The sequence below is a fragment of the Maylandia zebra genome, linkage group LG3 (genome assembly GCF_041146795.1).
Source record: "Maylandia zebra isolate NMK-2024a linkage group LG3, Mzebra_GT3a, whole genome shotgun sequence".
NCBI lineage: Eukaryota > Metazoa > Chordata > Actinopteri > Cichliformes > Cichlidae > Maylandia > Maylandia zebra.
The window spans coordinates 48,269,726-48,288,831 of record NC_135169.1 but is presented as its reverse complement, the minus strand read 5'-3'; the positions used below and the strand labels follow the sequence as shown (position 1 = coordinate 48,288,831).

At 41.7% G+C, this 19,106-nt stretch overlaps 1 protein-coding gene across 12 annotated transcripts in view; it reads right to left on the bottom strand.

Annotated features, from left to right (window-relative positions):
- The window catches only part of nrxn2b (neurexin 2b), a 719,424-nt gene that overhangs the window by 28,510 nt on the left and 671,808 nt on the right, over positions 1 to 19,106 (bottom strand). For 9 of the 12 annotated variants that reach the window (XM_004567086.2, XM_004567090.2, XM_004567088.2 and 6 more), the window contains 2 exons: positions 15,880 to 16,051; positions 816 to 905 (listed from right to left, as the gene is read on the bottom strand). In XM_004567086.2, the coding sequence (XP_004567143.1) occupies positions 816 to 905; positions 15,880 to 16,051 (262 nt within the window). The remainder of the gene's footprint in view (positions 1 to 815; positions 906 to 15,879; positions 16,052 to 19,106) is intronic. The other 3 variants (XM_004567089.2, XM_076881963.1, XM_076881966.1) reach the window with 1 other exon arrangement.

The following is a 19,106-nucleotide window of genomic DNA, read 5'->3' as shown; positions in this document are numbered from 1 at the left end:
CCTTCAGCAGCACAAACACGCGGCACAAGACAGAGAGGTTGGGACATTCAGCACTCAAAGGGTTAAAGAATTGTCACTTTCATGGCATCGCATTACAAACTTGTGGCTCAAGTTCTGTGTAACGTTGGGCGAGAAATGGAGCCCACACGCTGAACAAACACAACAGTCCCTTTAACTTTTAGTGACTTTCATGGGGATTCTTTTCCTTGAGGATAGTCATTCTTTTCTTTTTGCTCTGTTTTCATGAGTGATTAGTCAGTACAAGTTCACATTCAGCCAACAAAAGACACATGAAAGAAGCAAACGGATTCACTAGGTTGTTTACATGTGGTCAGGTTATTACGGGGTTATGTTGGGTTATTCGGGAGTTATTTCTCTGAAGAGATGCAGCCCCAGTTTAAGGTGCTTTGGATAAGGTCCTTTTTATATCTCCAAATCAATACTTCAGAGGAACGAAAACTTATAGAAGGTAATTGTTTTTTGGAATGACAATTTTTTGTCACAGTGAACAGCTTTAACTGACAACTAGATATAAAACTGAGAGGAAAAGAAAATATCTTCTGACAATACCTCATTTGCAGCGTGGCTTCCCATCACTGGAGATAAAGAAAAACTTCAAAAGAATTAGCTAATTATATATCAGTCAGTCATTTGCAGGCTTTTAAAGTCTGCACTGGGTTATAATGGACCCACAGTCGTGTGAAAAAGCCAGATCGTATTCACCCTTGATGCTTGGCACTGCACCTCTTCCAGAGTGGTGGTTAACGGTAGGTTAGGCAGTTAGATCATTAGTGGAGTTAAAGGGATTTTATTACCTTTGTCGAGTAGCCACTCGTCAACTACCCGACCAAGTCGGTATGGGATTCTTTGTCTAGCAATAGCCAGGCGCTCATTATCAAAGTTCCCTTTAAGAAATTTGGAGAAGACAAATTAAGAAAAGGTTACACAAATCTGGAAGTTGAAAGGTTAGAGGTTAGAAGGGCAACATGGCAAATGTTTAGCAAGTTATGTACTTTAAATCAGCTTTAGTTAGGACAGGAAGAACTTGTGGATGTGTTTTCGGGCTGGTTTGTTTGGTTAGACAAGTTAACAGCATTCTAGTTACCTTGAATTTTAAATGATTTTTTTAAATGCACTAACAAGTTAAACAGATTTATGAATTATTTAGATATAGTATGATTACATTTGTGGAAGTGCTAAATTATAATAGCTGTCACAGAGTCACAGAATCAGCAGTCAGTAAACAACACAGTTATTACAGTATGAAATAATAAAGCAGAAAAAAAGATTTCCCATTGTTATTTCACATGAGCATGACATAATCACAGAGAATTAAAACACATTTCATGGTTGTTCCAAGGAAGACATATTTAAGTTCCTGCCGCACACAAAGCATTGCTGATGAGCAAACCTCCACCTGTGGAGCATCACTTCACTTTACATCCAGTTACTCCACTCTGACTAAAGAGAAAAAAGATTTAGTGAAACTGTCAGCACTGAGTTTTTCTCAGGTTTTTTTCTTCCTTCTTATACATTAATGGAGCACTTCTCAGTGGCACTTGGCAATTAGCATCACTTCATCAACGTGTCAAAGAAGTTTCATTGCTGTTGTGCAAACTTATTATCCCTCACTTCACTTCAATCAACCTCGGGGTCATACGCTGTACCTCTTATAGCACTGTCAACAGAGACAGAGCTGGAATTAGGGAAGACGAGGGCTGATGTGACCAGACTTGGGGTTTTAATAAAATCTAATGCGGTGGTAAAGTCAGAGGATTAATTAGGAGTTTTATGTACGTCAAACAGCAGCCTTTGCCAAAAACCTGAGAGCTATGCTAGCTAAAATGAGGTCAGGGAATCCCCTGGTGTCCTAGCAGAGGGATAAAGTTCTGCGAGTGGTACCAAAAAATGAGAATCACGAAAGTGTATATATATATATATATATATATATATATATATATATATATATATATATATATGGATGTAGTATATACACCAACATATAAAATATATGACATGTATGAATGTGTCCAAAATGCATTACTTGCTACAGTCTGAGGGGGAAAAAAAAGAGTGGACATAGATTGAATTGGAGTTCATAGCAGGATACTGACAGGAGATGCTGATGGAATTATCTGCAGAGAGATGAGTCAGGGATTCAGGGAAGGTTTGGGAACAGTGTCTAAACGGTAAACACTCTAAGCTTAGAGTGCTACATCCTGCATCCTCACAAGTATACACTGATTTTGCCCCAACTCCCCCCTTAGCACCACCCTCTGTGGTGCCGCAATGATCTAAAATAGACCACCTCTCAGTTCTGCAGTACCTACATCTACTCCCCAGGGGTCTCTCTACCCACACCTGCCTCTGTAGAAATGGCTCACATAAGCAAGAGGAGATGCGTTTCCACGTGTGCATACTGTATATGAAGGGAAACAGTTGTTTGTGTGTGGGGCAGAGGGCCGAAAGATAATGAAATCTGAACAGAGAAAACGCACGGAGAAGGAAGAAGCCTGGGATAAATGATAGCTGGCACACTGATGACGAAAATAGGAATTTTGTCTGGAATTTTGATCTTTTTAGTGACTTGAGACCCTCAAGTCATGAACCTGATCTATTTAAGCAGGTTAACATTTGGACCATCTGTGTTTTCTTTCTGAAACTGAAATTAGTCTAAATTGAAAGGAAACGCTCATGCAGCAATTACACGCATGTGTTCACATTGCACTTAAGATTATCCAGGCACAGCTCTGACTTCTGGAAAACCAGTACGGCAATTAGAGTGCACATACAACCCTGGTTTTAGAAATGACACGGCCACTCTGTTGCAATCACCGAATTAGAGAAGGAGAGACAGATGCCGCTGGCAGCAGACAGGGACGAGGGGAAGATGGGACAAATGAGAGGGGTGTGGTGGTGATGGTGGGGGTTGCAGAAAAACGGCAAAATCAAAATAATAACAGAGCGAAAGCAAAATTGTGGGAGGCAGAAGTCCTTAGTGAGATGAATCAATTGTGTGCATGCGTGTTCTCCTCCTACTGCCACATCTGCCATCTCATCCACAAACCCTGACTAAATCTCCTCCCTCCTCTAACTTTCACTTCTGAATCAGCCACTTCCAGCAACACAATCCAATACAAGATCCCTTTTACCAGCCAAATAATTTGTGGATAATGATCATCCACCGGTACTTCTCCCTCTAGTGGCAGGCTTCTTCAAAAATGGGTTCACCCTCCTCATCTTCTGTGTCCTCTCCATGAAAATGTTCCTTTCCTTTCTTGTTTCCATCATTCTTTCTCTAATCCCTTTCCTTTGTCTTACTCACTTATCCATTTCCTCATGCTTGCTCCTTTCCATCTAACTGCTCTTCTTCTCTGCTTGTCCTTCCCTTATTATCAAACAATCCTTCAGCCACACTTGGCGCTGTCCTTTTTCTCACCTCCCCTTGCCAAAACTAATTTTGATGTCTTTGTTTGCTAATAACTTCCATGCCCTATTCTTCCCTTGCACCTATATCCCTTCTTTTCATCTCCCGTTTCCCTCGTTCTTTATAAATTCTTCCTCAGCTACTATTTTTCTGTTCTTTCTCCTTCTATTCGCTATGCACAGCTGTCATTTCTTGTCCATCCAAGCTCACCGTTACTTCTCCCCTTTTCTCACATATCTCTCACTTGCCCCGTTAATCCCCTGCCTTTGTTTTGTTTTATTTACCTTCACTCAATTTTACCTCTGTATTCTTCATCTCCCCACGACGCAGCAAGTTTATTACTAGGATATTAGATGTAGTACACAGGCACTTCCACACAGTCTAAGTGTGTGGCAGGCAAAGTAATAAATGCTCAGAGTGTAGAGTGTGTACTGTATGTAAATGTGTGTATCCTTCCCTGGTGATCAGGAGTGAGTGACAACATCCTCATCAGCAACCAAAGACAGCAGAGAAATCAACAAGGGGGCTTCTTACCTAACCACTTGAAACAAAAACAAAAAAAGAGGGACAAGAGGAAAAAAACAGGATCTGATGGAAACCACAACAAAGAAAATTTGACTATAAATTTAATTTTAGCAAAACATATGTGCAGTGGCAAGGGAAAAAGTGGCACAACGTCCTGTTGGACAGGTTTTTTTTAATGTCCTCTACACTGCAATTTCTAAAACCCAAATTCCTCTGTGTCCTGCTTGTGTGTTTGCATCTGTTTGTATTCGGATCCTTAGAGAAATAAGTCATTCTGTGTGAAACAGTGACGCTTCTCCCTTCTCGCTCCTCGCTCCTACCAGCTGAAGCCTGCTCTGCATAAGAATGGGGAGGGGGGGATAGAGTAAACAGCTGGGCCCTTCTCCTCTCCTTCTCCACTATTATCGCGCTCACTCCATTCCCAGGACTGTTCTCTTCGCTTGATATGAAAGATGGAGGAACAATGCTCTCGTACCTGGTGCTCAAGTAAAATCTGATATACAAGAGAGGGAGAGAGTGATAAACTAGTAAACGAATCAGTGGTTCTATTACTTTGAGGGATGTATTTTTTTTCCTTTTATAGCCAATGTTCACCAATGGAAAGCAGTGTATCAGATATACGGAAATATTCCCTTAAAGGGTCCACACACTTATGCAAGGAATACAGTTTGACAATATAATAGCCCTGATGCATCATGAAAGTCTTTGATGCACTCAAAGACTTTCATGATGCATCATGATCTTTGTTCATACTAGGACCAGAAGTGAGGCTCTATGAATGGATTTGTTATTGTTGACTTCTATGTTAAATAATAATGTTTAGCAGACACAGCTCTGCGCTTTATGTCAAATATGAGCCTAAGCCTATACTTCATGCTTCTTCATGTCCCTGAAACACCGCTGCTGAGGACAGACACGTGTCTGTCCTCAGCCACCTGGAGCATTGGCGGGATTAAAAGCTATGATCAGACTGGTTTTGGGTAGGTATCACAGCTGTGTTGCTAGGGGCAAGGCAAAGGCACGCTGATTAACTGGCACCCTGGGGAGACACAAAGCAAGGTAGGGGAGGCAGGGGACCTGCACAGCATGCCAGGAGTGCAGAGTGTGTCTGAGAGTGTCGGAGATTTGGATGTTTTGATAATCCAGCATATGAATCACACACTGTGTCTTTGCGTATCAGTACAAACGTCCATGTCTGTGTGATTACATGCGATTGTGTTTGTAGCAACTCTCCAAGGAGCCAACTGCATATCATGTAGCTCTGCAGGCAGCCAGATGCCCTTGTACAGGACACCCACATTGGAAATCCATCCATAAGAATGGAGATTACATTGGAGACGATTGGCCAGCAGCCATCCCGCTCTTCCTCCTCTCACAGAAACCTCTCTCCATCAAACTCGCCTCATTCTGCTTTTCATTTGGTAACTTTAGATGGATTGCTCTCTTATCCACTGGGTGTTTTCGAGAGCAGATTGGCATAGGAAACCACAGCCTTATGTAATGTAACCTCGTGCTACTAGATGCATCTCTTGTGTTGTTCTTAAATACTTGCTCCTGTTTTTTTTTCTTTTGTTCGGTTCTTTTATTAACAAATGTGATCAAATTGTGATTTTATAGCAATTCCAACAGGTGTTTGGGAAAGATGGCAAGTGATGCCAGTGCAGAGTCAAATTTCAGTCTATTTTTCTGGGAGATGATGTTAAAGAGTCAAAAATTGACAAAATTGACACGATAAGATGGCAGTTTTGGATCTGTTTTTTTCTCCTCCATCTTTTTTTTAAACCAGAGACTGCAGACGAGTTTTGTCTCTTCATGTGAAACGCGAGGGAAAAGAAAGCGATTTACCTACCCACCATGCTCTTTTGTTCAATGTAAATACATCAGCCACCATTCACGTCTGCGTGCATCTCAAACAGACAGCTCGCTGTTTTAACAGCTAGCTCATCTGTCTTTCATCTTTGCAGCAGTTATCAATGCAGCAGCTCGTTTTCATTTCTTCCCCTCTTTCGTCTTGCTTCGACAGGATCCTTACCACCTTTCATCTCGGCCACGGTGGATTTGTGCGAGGGTGGCTGCCAAAGTGAGCCAAAGAAAGCCCCCCTCCCCCCATCTTCCCAACCCCAACTCGTGTGGAAATCAAAGTTGTCACTTCTCTAATTACCCAAAGCAATCTTTTCCCTCTCCTGATCTGCACTACTTAGCTGTCTCTCCTCTTTCCCTTTCTCTACTCATCATTATTCCTTGACTGTTTTAGTGTTCTCGCTCTCTCCATCATCACATAGTCACAGGCCAATAATTGGAAATACCTTCCAACGGTGCAAGATCCAATCACAAGAAGTCACAGAGCACCAGAGGCCCAATAAGAACCAGCAGAATGAGGGAGGGAACTATCATTAGAGACAAGTGACTAAGCTGGCTGACTTCAATTAACTATTACTGGCTTTTCTGCTGTACCTGTACCTTGAATGTAATAATGTAAGAGCCCAAAATATGACAAATGTTTGTCACGCATCGAATCCCAGTAAAGCTTTAAGAATACTTTTTTTTTAAAAATTATTATTATAAAGAGCTGTTTTCAGGGTAAAGTGAACTTAAAAACTCCACCTGCTTATAGTAATAACATAAAAAACACGAATGAACAACAGAAATTTGTGTTAGCGACTGCAGATTACAGAAACACAGAGCTTCTGTGGCGCAACTCTATAAACTAGTCCTAACCAAGGACTAGTTTATAGAGTTTCTGTGAGAAAAGCATATTTTAAGAATTTTGAGAAAATGGAAACATTTTGCGCTCAATTCCAGGAGCTCCGTACTGTGTTGGCGTTAATGCTGAATAAGTTACATTTATACCTTAATGTCATGCAGGGGCTGTTACGACAGTGCAGACTAATTAGGGCTGGATGAGGTGACCCTGGATCTTCCTTTAGTTACGCTGCAAATGCCATAGGTTTTGCATTCTTTGTGTGTTTATACACCCCTCTGCATTTAATCATTAGTTATTATTCATTCCTGTCTCTCTTCTACAGTCTGTCTTTTTGGGGGTCGACTGACTGATTTTCTACCTTTTACTCAAGGTAGTTTATATTGTATTACCTTACAATATAAACTACCTTGAGGTGACCGTTATTGTGATTCAGCACTGTATAAATGGAACTGAATTATTAACGTTATGGAAAATGAATGAATGAGCCTAGTTTCCAGTATATAAAGCTGCTGGTGCCATACCATATGACAGTTGAAATGGTTTCCTGCCAATCCCACCATGTGGTTCACTCCACACCGTCGTCTGTCATCTAGTGCTTGGAGGAACATTAAAGCGATGCAGGTCTACTTCAGTACTGTTTGTTTAGAGGCCAAAGCTGCTGAAGTAAAATCTAGTCCATGTTCAACTGAAGTCTCTGTGCCTACAGCCATTTGTCTCACTCTGTATAAAGTGCACCCTTCTTTCCTAATCAAGTTGCTCACCCCTATTTTTAGAGTGCTCTCATATAGCTTTTGCTAAAGGGAAAAGGGAAGCAGATTTTCTGGGCTGCCACAGTCCCCCCCCCCCCCCCCCCCCCTTTTGTCTCCCTGACTGCAGAGGTAGCAGAGACAAAGATGGTTACCGACGCACCGTGGCAACATGAAGGTAAAGATAAAAAGGGGAAGTAGGAAGGAGAGAGCATAGCCAAGACCATTTATCTGAGTAGTAAGAACATCTTAACAACTCAGTCGGAAGAGCTGAAGCTGACCTTGCTGGTACAAAGAGTCTCTCTTCTTCTGTGAATCCATGTCTTTCCTCTTTACTCCCCCCCCGACTATAAATGCCAGCCTTCACGCTGCACAGATCCTCTAAGTGCCTTACAGAGTGAAAACACGCAATAACAACAGCCCTGTCTTTGTACTTTATCTTTCCTCTTTTCTTTTCTGCCCTTGTCTTATGATCTGTATTAAGACCTGGGCTGGACTCCTCAAAGTCAACATTATCTGGAGCAGCAAGTAATTTATGTTTTACAAACTTATTCTAAGTTCATGCACGACTCTACATTGCACGTGAATGGTGTGTTTATGCTCTATCACATTGGACAGGCTATATGTAAAGAATTTCCCAAATCTGGGACAAATTAAGTTTATCTTATCTTAATCTTGCCCGCTGTGTTGCAATCCAATTTGTGAAGCTCTTATTAGTCAGTAACATTCTTTATCCATCAGTAAGAAGCCTTATCCATCTCAGCAGTAACAGCAGCTTGCTTCCAGCATGCATACTGGATTTCGCCTCCCCCCACCAAACCACTCCTTCTCTTTCTTCCTCTCTCTTCCTTCTTCTCCATTAGACATTTTCAGCAATGCATCCCCTTTGCTACACTTTGCCGCACATTCCTTTTCCTCTTTCCTACCCCCCCTGCCGTCAGACCCTCCATCCATGCATCCATTGCCATCCCCTAACCGCCACTTCTTCTTTCCAGTTCTGCTCAACTGCAGTCAGAAACTAAAGTGAAGTGACAGCTCCATAGTAAATCTGCTGTTTGTAAATACAGCTCTCAATGACTAGGAAACAGTAGGATTGCACACTGTGAGCTCTCATTGGTCATAATGACACAGTTATGAGGCAGCAAAATATGGTAATCGCAGCCAATATGCTGTGATGGTGTTGATATAACTGTGGTTGTAAAATTCAGAATGATTATTCAAAGCTCAGGGGACACCTTAGTGAATCCCAAATGCCAAGTGTGGTATAAACTCACATAAAATGAATGGATTCTTCCTGAAGCTGAATTCTTACTGTAATGTCACAACTCACTGTGTCCTGTGACTATAGCCACCATCCATTCATCCATCCATTTTCCTCTGTCTATCTAATCCAATGGGGCTCAGCCCAGCTGTCACTGGGCAGACAGACACCTAGATTCACAGAAAGAGTTAATGTGATGGAGTAGTATGACACAAATCAGACAGATTCACGTATTACAATTTACTACAAAAACTATACTATATCTCTATATAAACAACAACACGTCTCCCTTCACAGCTTAGAAACAGCTAAGATGGAAAATTTGTTTCAGTGGTTGAAAGGGCAACTGGCTCCTTGTAAGAGAGGGATTACTGCTATAGCGGCCTCCGCTCACTAAATCTGACCTCTCCTTGGGGTGTTTCAGCAGCTTGATTGGCAAGAAAGTAAAGAACAGGAAGAGAATAACTCAAGAAAAGAGTAAAAAAAAGACATTTGTGGAATTTGATCTATGAGCAGGATTTTAAAATCTAAACTACAATTTAGAATTAAATCTGCTTTTTGATGAAAATGATATACACCCATGATGCATTCAAAATGTTGGACTGTCCCTGCTGCCTGTAGTCCTGTTCTGTGTTTCTAGAGCTGCGCCCATAACCAGGTTCCTTATGCCTGCCTTTCTGCAAATGAGAACTCATCATTTGCAAGACAGAGGAACCTGGGTGAGGTCTTACGTGGGGATAATATTGTGAACACCTTTTACAGTGTGGAAATCAAATGTGACAAGGAATGTGAGCTGGTGTGCGACAAGAGAAGGCTCAGCAGAGAAGAGTGTAAGGCAGGAGGACCAGTACATCCTCCTTACTCCAGTGAAGCAAAGAAAATATTTAATCTCCTGCTGAACTTGTGATTTTGCTCAATTACAAAGAAATGAAGAGTTTCATTTTACTGGAGACTATCAACCAGAAGTAAATGATATATAAAAACTTATATAAAAATGATTTGAATTTCATTGAAAGAAATACGCACTTGATCCTCTACAACCCAGGAGAATCAATCAATCCATTACAGATACTCCTGATCTTACTCCTGTGTATAAAGCACACCTGTTCACAAAATGAGTTTCTTCCATTCCAACCTCTCCACCATCAGGCTGCCACGGGCAAGACCAAAAGAGCGCTCAAAAGATGCTAGGGACATAACTGTAGACTTGCACAAGGTTAAAAGACCACCAGTAAGGAGCTCATGCAATTTTCTTCCAATTCCAATTATTTCCAATTATTTGAAAATAGATGAAATCTAAAATGATCATTATCACCCTCCATTTGCAAGATCTTGCCTCATGAATTGAGGATGATCATGAAAAAAGTGTTGAATCAGCCCAAAACTACATGGAAGGAGCTTGTTAAAGATCTGAAGGTCAGAAGAGATTCCAGATGAAAATAACCTCTAATTCTTACTGCTACTATCCCAAAGAGAATGCATTAAGGTTTAATGCATTCTCTTAATGCATGACTGTCCTGATGTGTTCTTCTTCTGGGACAAGGTAATAAAGTTATTGACATCACTGACAAATATCAGTCTTCCTGTTGACCCACTGCTACATCTTCTGCTTGATGACTCTAGGCTTCCAATGACAATGAAAGCACGCAAATTGTGGCTGGCAGGCATAACTGGGGTCAAAAAACTAGTGGTTCAGAGGTGGCTACCACCACATGATCTCTCGGTGAAACACTGGTTACATGCCTTCTTAGATATCTTGTACTTAGAACTATCCTCAGCTAGGGTCAACCATGCAAACCCATCAACAGTCCAAAACTGGCTAAAGGGAATTAGAGAGACCAAAAGGTTGCTCAGAAATGTGCAATAGGGAGTTAATGCATGTTATTCTCTTTTTGTTTTAAATCATTGATCTATTGTACCTTTCTCCTTGTTCATTATGTTAACCTGTTGTGTCATTGGAATGTCATGGTTATGCTGCAAATGTGTGTTGGTAGGGAGGATGGGGGTGGAGAGGGGGAGAAAAGGGACTTAGGGTTTGGGTTTGGGGTAATGTTCTTGGGAAACCCAATATATTGTATGTTTGTGGTGTGCTGTATAAGACAGTTTCCCTTTGTCCTAAAAGCAAATAAATATTGCATTACAAAAGATCTGAAGGCAGTTGGGACCACAGTCACCAAGAAGACCGCTTGTACCACACTACACGACAATGCACTGAAACGTTGCACTGCCTGCAAGGTCCTCCTGCTTAGGAAGGTACACATACAGCCCCATCTCAAGTTTGCTAGAGAACATCTAAATAATTCAAAGAAGGCTTGGGATGAAGTGTTGTGGTCAAATGAAGCCAAAATAAAGCTAGTTGGCATTAACCTGATCTACCCAAAGAACATCATCCCCACAGTCAAACAGGCCACAGTTATGAATGACTGTCTATCTCTCTGTGCTAGCCCAACAGTGGATTGGTGGCCTGTCTGAGACCTACTTGTGTTTGAGGGGGTCAAAGGGCCAATATTGCATAAAATCTTGGATGAGAACACTGCAAAAACTCAAAATCTTACCAAGTATATTTGTCTTATTTCTAGTCAAAATTATCTCATTACACTTAAAATAAGACACAATCAGCTACAGGGCAACATTTCAGTAAGCTAAAGGAACTTGTTTCAAGACAGTGAATCTTGAAACTAGAGAAAAACTAGAGATTTTTCACTTGTTCCACTGGCAGATTTTTTCACTTATTTTAAGCTAAAATATCTTGTATTAAGTGAAAAAATCTGCCAGTGGAACAAATGAAAAATCTCTAGTTTTTCTCTAGTTTCAAGATTCACTGTCTTGAAACAAGTTCCTTTAGCTTACTGAAATGTTGCCCTGTAGCTGATTGTGTCTTATTTTAAGTGTAATGAGATAATTTTGACTAGAAATAAGACAAATATACTTGGTAAGATTTTGAGTTTTTGCAGTGAAGATGAGAGATGGGTCGTGGATGGGTCTTCCAGCATGACAATGACCCTAAATATATCGACAAGGCAAGTCAGTTTTTTTCCAGGGCTTTGGTTGATATTTGGTCTCTCACTATAAAATTAAACTACCACAAAAACTGAAGACTTCTGAATCACCAATGAGCAAAAGTGCATATTCTCCTGACATTCTAAATAGGCTGTAGTTATAAATGGCTGCCTGTGTCTCTGTGCTAGCCCTACAGTGGATTGGTGAGCTGTTTGTGGTGTACCTCCAGGCAGAACTACAAGCCTGAATTGGATATACAGGAGAAAATTAATGGATAGATGGATGATATACACTATGCAAGACTCCAGAGACACGAGCTTTAACAGAAAATCAATGGTAAAAAGTGTGGCAGTCCTGTCCCCACTGCATAATTAACAAGTTCATTCTGAAATAAAATCACCGCAGCCATAAAAACTAACAACAGCAAATGACAAAAAAAGTTTCAATTACCATTTTGTGCCATCATATACACTATAAATTGCCTTCAGATCACTTCAGTAAGACAACTTTCTGTAACTTTAGAGAAAAACATTATATGTATCATTCATCCTCTCAGAAAAAAGATAAAAGCACCATTGTTCACATCAGAAAACTCTGCTCTATGGACATAATGGACATTACTCAGTTCCTAGACCAAGGAAGTTTCAGCATTTAACAAAGTTACATATACTTGAGGAATATGGCATGCCAGTACAAAAATAAAGAAAAGCTATGAAGAAGTGAGCAAACATGACTCTTTATCATTAGTCATGCTGTAATTTATAAGTCTGCTAGCATCTGCATGCCTAATTATCAGACCATGTAAGCCTATATATAAATGTAACTTTGCATTGGCCAGAGAAACAATGTGTTTCTTCTTTTAAAAGCTGCAGTTTAGCTTTAATTAATGTTCAGTGAAGCTCTGTAAAAACACTGTATGATACATAAGCTAACAAACACTGATGCAGAGCAACAGTCATTCTTAAGTCTTTATTTTTCTGTATTGCCTCAAACCAGAAAATAATACTTTGGTCACTCAGAAATGAATATTCCTAAAGGGCAATGCCATAAAATCACAAACAAACCTTTTAAGATAAAAAATTATTAACCACATGAGACCACTTCCTTTCTCACAGCAGATGACCAGTAAATAAAGGGACTAGAGTGTGAAATGGTACAATTACAGCCCGTATGGCACCGGTGCTAACATCTGCCTGTTTTTCTGAGGCAAGGTTGAGGTGCTCAGTGTGACACGGGGAGGTTTTTATTGAGCCACTATGCCATTTTGGGAAAATGGGAGGTGGGGCGGGCCAATAACTGTTGCTGCAGGAGCCACCGGGGACACCTGACATGCTGGATTAGTTGGCCGAGCGTTCCTCTGACACTTTTTGTCTGCTCTCTGTCCATCAAATACAATGTGCACATGCACACAGACACACACAAACATGCTGTACTATGTGATGCACCCAGACAGATGCATGCACTGTCACACGTAGAATAAGACATGGACCACAACACCCACAGACACACAGACTCCCCGAGGACTACTAACATCACTTCGTGGGACGTCAGGAGACGTGTTGCTTAGCCGCTGAATGTGCCTGACCCGTGACGACCACATTCGCTGTCAACATCTTGTCTCTCCAAATCATCACCTCGAAATGGCCTTCTGTTTAAAAGCTTGCTGCTGGCCAGCCCGGGTTTTAATAAAGGCTTTGTGAGTAAAGCGATGCAAAATCTTCAGTAATCTCCAGATATTTTGGGCTGAGGCCACTTATAGTGCACACAAACGTGTTTTTTGTCAGAATAAGATACAGAGAGAAAATCTGCCACCTTTTTCACGAGGAATGACGGCTCTACATTCTCTGTTTTACTTCCACCTTCCTTGTGGCCTCATCCTCTGGGAGCTTTTACCAGAGACCCCAGGTATCCCACATGTAACTCTCAATATGCACAGAATGTCAGATACGGTTCAGAACTGCAAAAGTATACCAAGGAGACTGCTTGATGTGGGTCACAACAGTCCCTCTGGGGAAGGGGATTTCACAGGAAAGTGCACTTCCTTGTTTTGTTAGAGGGACCAGACAAATATGGTACCTGTACCATCCAACAGACGCACCATTGCAGGCATTTTTCATGACAACTTGATCTATTTTTCTTGAAATCTGGTTTACAACGACAGCATAAGATGACATAAGTTTTCTGCTGGGACAGCATAGCAATGACACTGCATAATGTAAGCATCAAGAAAATGAAGTAGGTTTGAATACAGTCCCAAACCGTGAGCGCAAACTATTTTGTCCTATTTAGAGAATCAGAAGATGTCTAAATCTCCAATCTGGGTCATGGGAACTTGTTTCAACAGGGGACCTCCTTTTTCTTTCTCTACAAAAATATAACATCACTTTCTCTCTCCCTTTATGCACCTCATGTGTCAGTTAGGAAGTTGCAATCCCATCTCTCTCTCTCTCTACATACTCCTCCACCCATCTGCACCTAAGCCTCATCCTACGTTTTGCTTTCCTAATGTGTAACATGTCTATGTCCCTAAGACAAGCCCCACCCACTCCCCAAGCAATATGATGATGAGCACAACCTTCAAAGTGGGTATGGGTGCAATCAGAGCTGGCACCCAAAAAAAGTTAGAGTGTAATCAGCTCACATAAATGAAACAAACCTATTCTACAGCCATTTAGCCCCCCTGCTACCACCCACACGACCCCACTCATCTTCGTGACCTCCTAAAAGTTCCAGCCCGAGCACAAAACTCATCAAATAAACTAACAAACAAAAACAAAATCACACTCTTCAATTGTTGATAAGCACAGGAAAAGGAAAGAAATGTTTGATGAGGACAACAACCGCGGCGAGGAGGGCGGAAGGGAAGAGGAATAAAAAGAATACGATATGGGATGTGCATTAATGTTTCTTGATGAAACGAAACATAGATTCGGATGATGACACTCACTTGCCAATGTTAACAGGCTGCTCAGCTGTTATTTTCCGAGCGGTTTGCGCTATTGTTAGATGAAGGCTCCTTTTTGGAGCGTGCGCTGTTGTGAAAAGGGCTGCATTTCCATCATAATAACAACTGAAAAGAGTGAACTGTCACACGGCACTTCCTTTTCTGGCTGTGATGCATTCCCCTCAGTCTGGCCTTGCTGTGTTGATGGATGAGCGAGAGAATATGCTTCTCTCAATGCCAAAACAAAGCTTCGAAATATGGGATCACTGCTGTGACAGAGAATGTCACAGTCCCACTGCTCTATATGTCAACAAGAGTAAATATCATGACCACATTAGCGGCGCTCTCCCTGCAGTTTGAAACAATGATGATACATAGACAGTGCTTTTAGACAACGGGAAGAGAATGCATCGACTTCGGGTGGAGGTTTGCACATTGGACAGCATCGGTGCGGAATAAAAAACACTGCTTATTCGTTTGTAACATGAGACAGTCCTGCGTGGTGTTGCGTAGTCGTTGTGGGAACACAAAATGTCTTCCTTTGAACAACCATGAACAAAAGGGAAACACAGTGGAGAGAGAAATTACGTGGGGAGCTTCAGCATAACCAAAAATAACTTCATATTTCAGACTGAAATAGAATACTATGATTATGGTTAAACAAAGAGTGGGGGAATTAACACACTCCCAGCCGTGACTCATCGGGAGTTTGCCCTCGTTTAAATGATGTTGCACCCGTGTTTATCTTGAAGCGAAGGCTTGAGTTAAAAACACCTCCACGCTTTCCCAGCTTGAGGTTTCCTCCCTGTTTATCCTGCCTAAAGACCTTGCTCACCAACCATACGTGGCTGGCATACTCACGTTCGGCTGGCCTCCATTCAGTGCTGGCTTCACAGTGCCAGGAGCTATAATGGCAGACTAACCACAGAGAGCCGGTTGCACTTAGATGAGGACGGCTTGCCTCGGGAAGGCTGCTTTGCTCTTCCTGCCTTTTAGACCAGAACTGGACTTAATCACCAGGAATAATGCAAGCAGCCTCTAAATATGAATGTTGTGATAAATAAAACAGAATGTGTGTCTTTAAGAGAGAAAAAGATCACTTTTAGTTGCACATAGGTTGGGGGGGCTAAAATAATGAATATTTCATTTGCAAAGCTCCTTCTTTCTCTCTCCACTTTGTTGCCCGGCTTATCGGAAAACTCAGACCTGTGAAGGATCTAATCCAATACTGCCTCCCTCCCTCAGTCCCTAGATCAAGCCCACTGTTCCTACCTGAGGGGAAACGTTCAATGACGGGCTGGTTGTCCACCTGTAGCGTGGCGTTTCCACCACTGCGTGTGAATCGCACCACGTGGTATTTGCCGTCGCTCACCATCACCGCGCTCTCCTCGATGGTTATATCGTCTGTTCCCACGTTGAAGATCACGCCGACCTTTCCCCGTTCCTGTAAACAGAGGTTGATGCAATACACGGTCAACAAAAATGCACCAGCATGCACTAATATGTTAAGTTCAAACATATACCCATAAAATATAACATGAAGGGTTCGGGTTAGTGGAAAAGCCTGACCGCGGTCTCTTCTAAGATTAAGCCCTCATTGTCCACTGCCCCATCCCAACATCTGGTTTCAAACAGAATCTGGTACAATTCATGTATTCATGGATTTGGTGAATTGAGAGCCACGATTAAAGGATCTAAATGTTTTAAATATTCAGCTTTAGATAGGGTAGCTGTGGCTCAGGAAGTAGAGCCGGCCATCTCCTAATCACAAGGTTGATGGTTCAATCCTGCCTGTTCCAGTCTGTATGCCAAACCATCCTTCGGCAAGATACTAAACACTAAGTAGCTCCCGATGTGTGGATGTTAAATAGAAAGGACTTAGACCGTCCAACTCCAGGCCTCGAAGGCCAGTGTCCTGCAGGTTTTAGATGTGTCCTTGATCCAACACAGCTCATTTAAATGGCTAAATGACCTCCTCAACATGTCTTGAAGTTCTCCAGAGGCCTGGTAATGAACTAATCATTTGATCCAGGTGTGTTGACCCAGGGTGAGATCTAAAACCTGCAGGACACCGGCCCTTGAGGCCTGGAGTCCGACACCCCTGACTTAGACAAAGAGAGAAGTGCTTTATCTAAATGACTGAAAAAAAACCACAGTTTATAAAGTGCTTTGAGCACTCAGGTAGAATACTGTATTTTTTGGACTATAAGGCGTATTTAAAACCCTTAAATTTTCTCAAAAATTGACAGTGTACTTTATAATCCGGTGTGCTTTATGTATTAATTCTGGTTGTGCTTACTGACCTCGAACCGATTTTATGTGGTACACGGCCGTCAAAAATCAGTCAAAATGTTTTAGTATGACTTTGGTAAGCTACAAAGCTGGATTGTTACGGCTACCGTAGTCTGGAGCCTTGCGGAGAAATACGTACTGTGTGTACAAGGACCCCAAAACGGCACCTGTTAAGAGACATGCTTACGAAGTGGATTTCAAACTTTAGGCTATCAGTCATGCAGTTGAACATACGAATAAAGCAGCTGTGAGATAATCCAACATCACAATTTGATGGACTTGTGGAAGAGGAATGAACTGAAAAAGTGAGTGTACTGTTCTGTATTTTATGTGTTAAAACTTAACGATGTTGAGAGTTATTGTGATAGAGTTGAATAAAGTTTCACTTTATTTTGTTTCGCTTAATGTGCCTTATAATCCGGTGCGCCTTATAGTCCGAAAAATACGGTAGAAAAAAGCGATCTATAAGAACCGGTCTATTTACCTTTTTTATAAAAACGCTATTAAAGTGGTCACTTAGGTTTAAGTTTGTGCCATTTAAGCTGTCTTTAGAGATGATTTATAGATTCCCTGGAAAAAATATCTCAACAGCTACTCAGCTCGCTGCAAAAACATCAGTGTTCCCAATAGTATCAACTGTTTATCCACCATCATGAACCAACAACTAATATTGTAATTTGACCAGTGCTTTCCGTCGTTTTATTCTTTCTGGTGTTCAAGATAATTGTTATTTACAACACTGTTGTCTTTGTTACTTATGTTACCCAAAGATACCCCGTTGAGCGTAGCTAGATTCCAACTGGCAATGCATAATGAGAAAAATAAAATCATGTCTTTTGTGTTTGAGAATGAATTACACTGACTGAAGCAATTGAGTTGTCAACTAAGCAGCAGTTACCCTGCACAGTTAAACTGCAGTCATCCAGCCGTGTAACAATCCATGCTAATAGGCTAATACTGTTGTTCCTTTGTTGTCCTTTGGCAAAAATCAAAAGATATTTTTCTTCAGTCAACACAAAAAGCCCCGACTGCCTGTAGTCTGATGACACTCAGAGCGTCAGATCCCACACATACAAGCCTGGTAAGGGAACAGAGTACTTGCTGAGGACTCAGGCACCTTTAGTATTCATCAACCGGGTGACCCCCCCTCCCCTCTCCCATCTATTAGTGTTGACAGCCGCCCACTGCTTCGAGTTTATTACAGTCAGCCGCCTACTCCACTCTCTTCTCCCGCCATCTCTCTCCTCTCCCTCTGTGGTTCCTGTCCTCAGTCCCAGGAAAGGTCAAAGTCATTTACAGAGTTACAGTCTGCCAGAGAGCCATAGAACAAGGGTGAGAGAGAGAAAGGGAGAAACAGAGGACATATCAGACAGCACCACTGCATACAAGTTGTCTGTCTGACTGCAAAACCTCTGTTGCACTTTTGCCCAGCTGTAAGACCCTGCTCTGGTAGCTGTTGCCCAACCTACAGACAGCAACACTTCCTGACTGTCACAGCAGGTCAAGCTCATTTGCCGGTGGGGTCACATTTGCACACTGCTATCTCCTCACTGCAGCTACAACTTCATTGATTCCGTTACCTCATTAGGTATGTGCATTTATTTTGCCACTTTCCATATGCCAAGATATTCAGGGGTGAACCTGTGGCTTTTGCTTGCAGCAGTTTTCCATTATTCATGGCTGATTAAGTATTTTAAAAAAGAAAATAAGACACCCCTAATGTTAACAGATCTCAAAATAGCCAGTTAATTGAGTAAATAAGTGCAAAGGTTGTACAGTAAGTTAATGATCAGTATAATCAGCCACATTTATGTGCATCTTAACTGCTCTTTGCTGCTGTGTAAAGTTGTTATAGTTTTTAGCCAAGGCCACGTTACGGCCATGCACCGATGTCAGCCGTGATTAGGGTATTAATTGAGCATGCTCAAATGGTGGCGCAACATGTTGGTTGTGATTAATGCTTTGCGGGGATCAGCAGAACATAAGACACAGTTGAACAGCCAGAATAAGCAAAAGGAATCAGTGTGGAACACAACAGGAAGCAGAGCTCAGCTGTCCTACGTGATGCTCCTAATGAAGCTAGATCTGTATGAAATTGATGGACTACTCTGTAGATGGACTCATTCTGCAAGGAGGCTCGTTGGATGTCTCGAATGGCAAAGTGCTTCCAGCTTCTCAGCCACTTAATCAGCGGCTTCATGTTATAG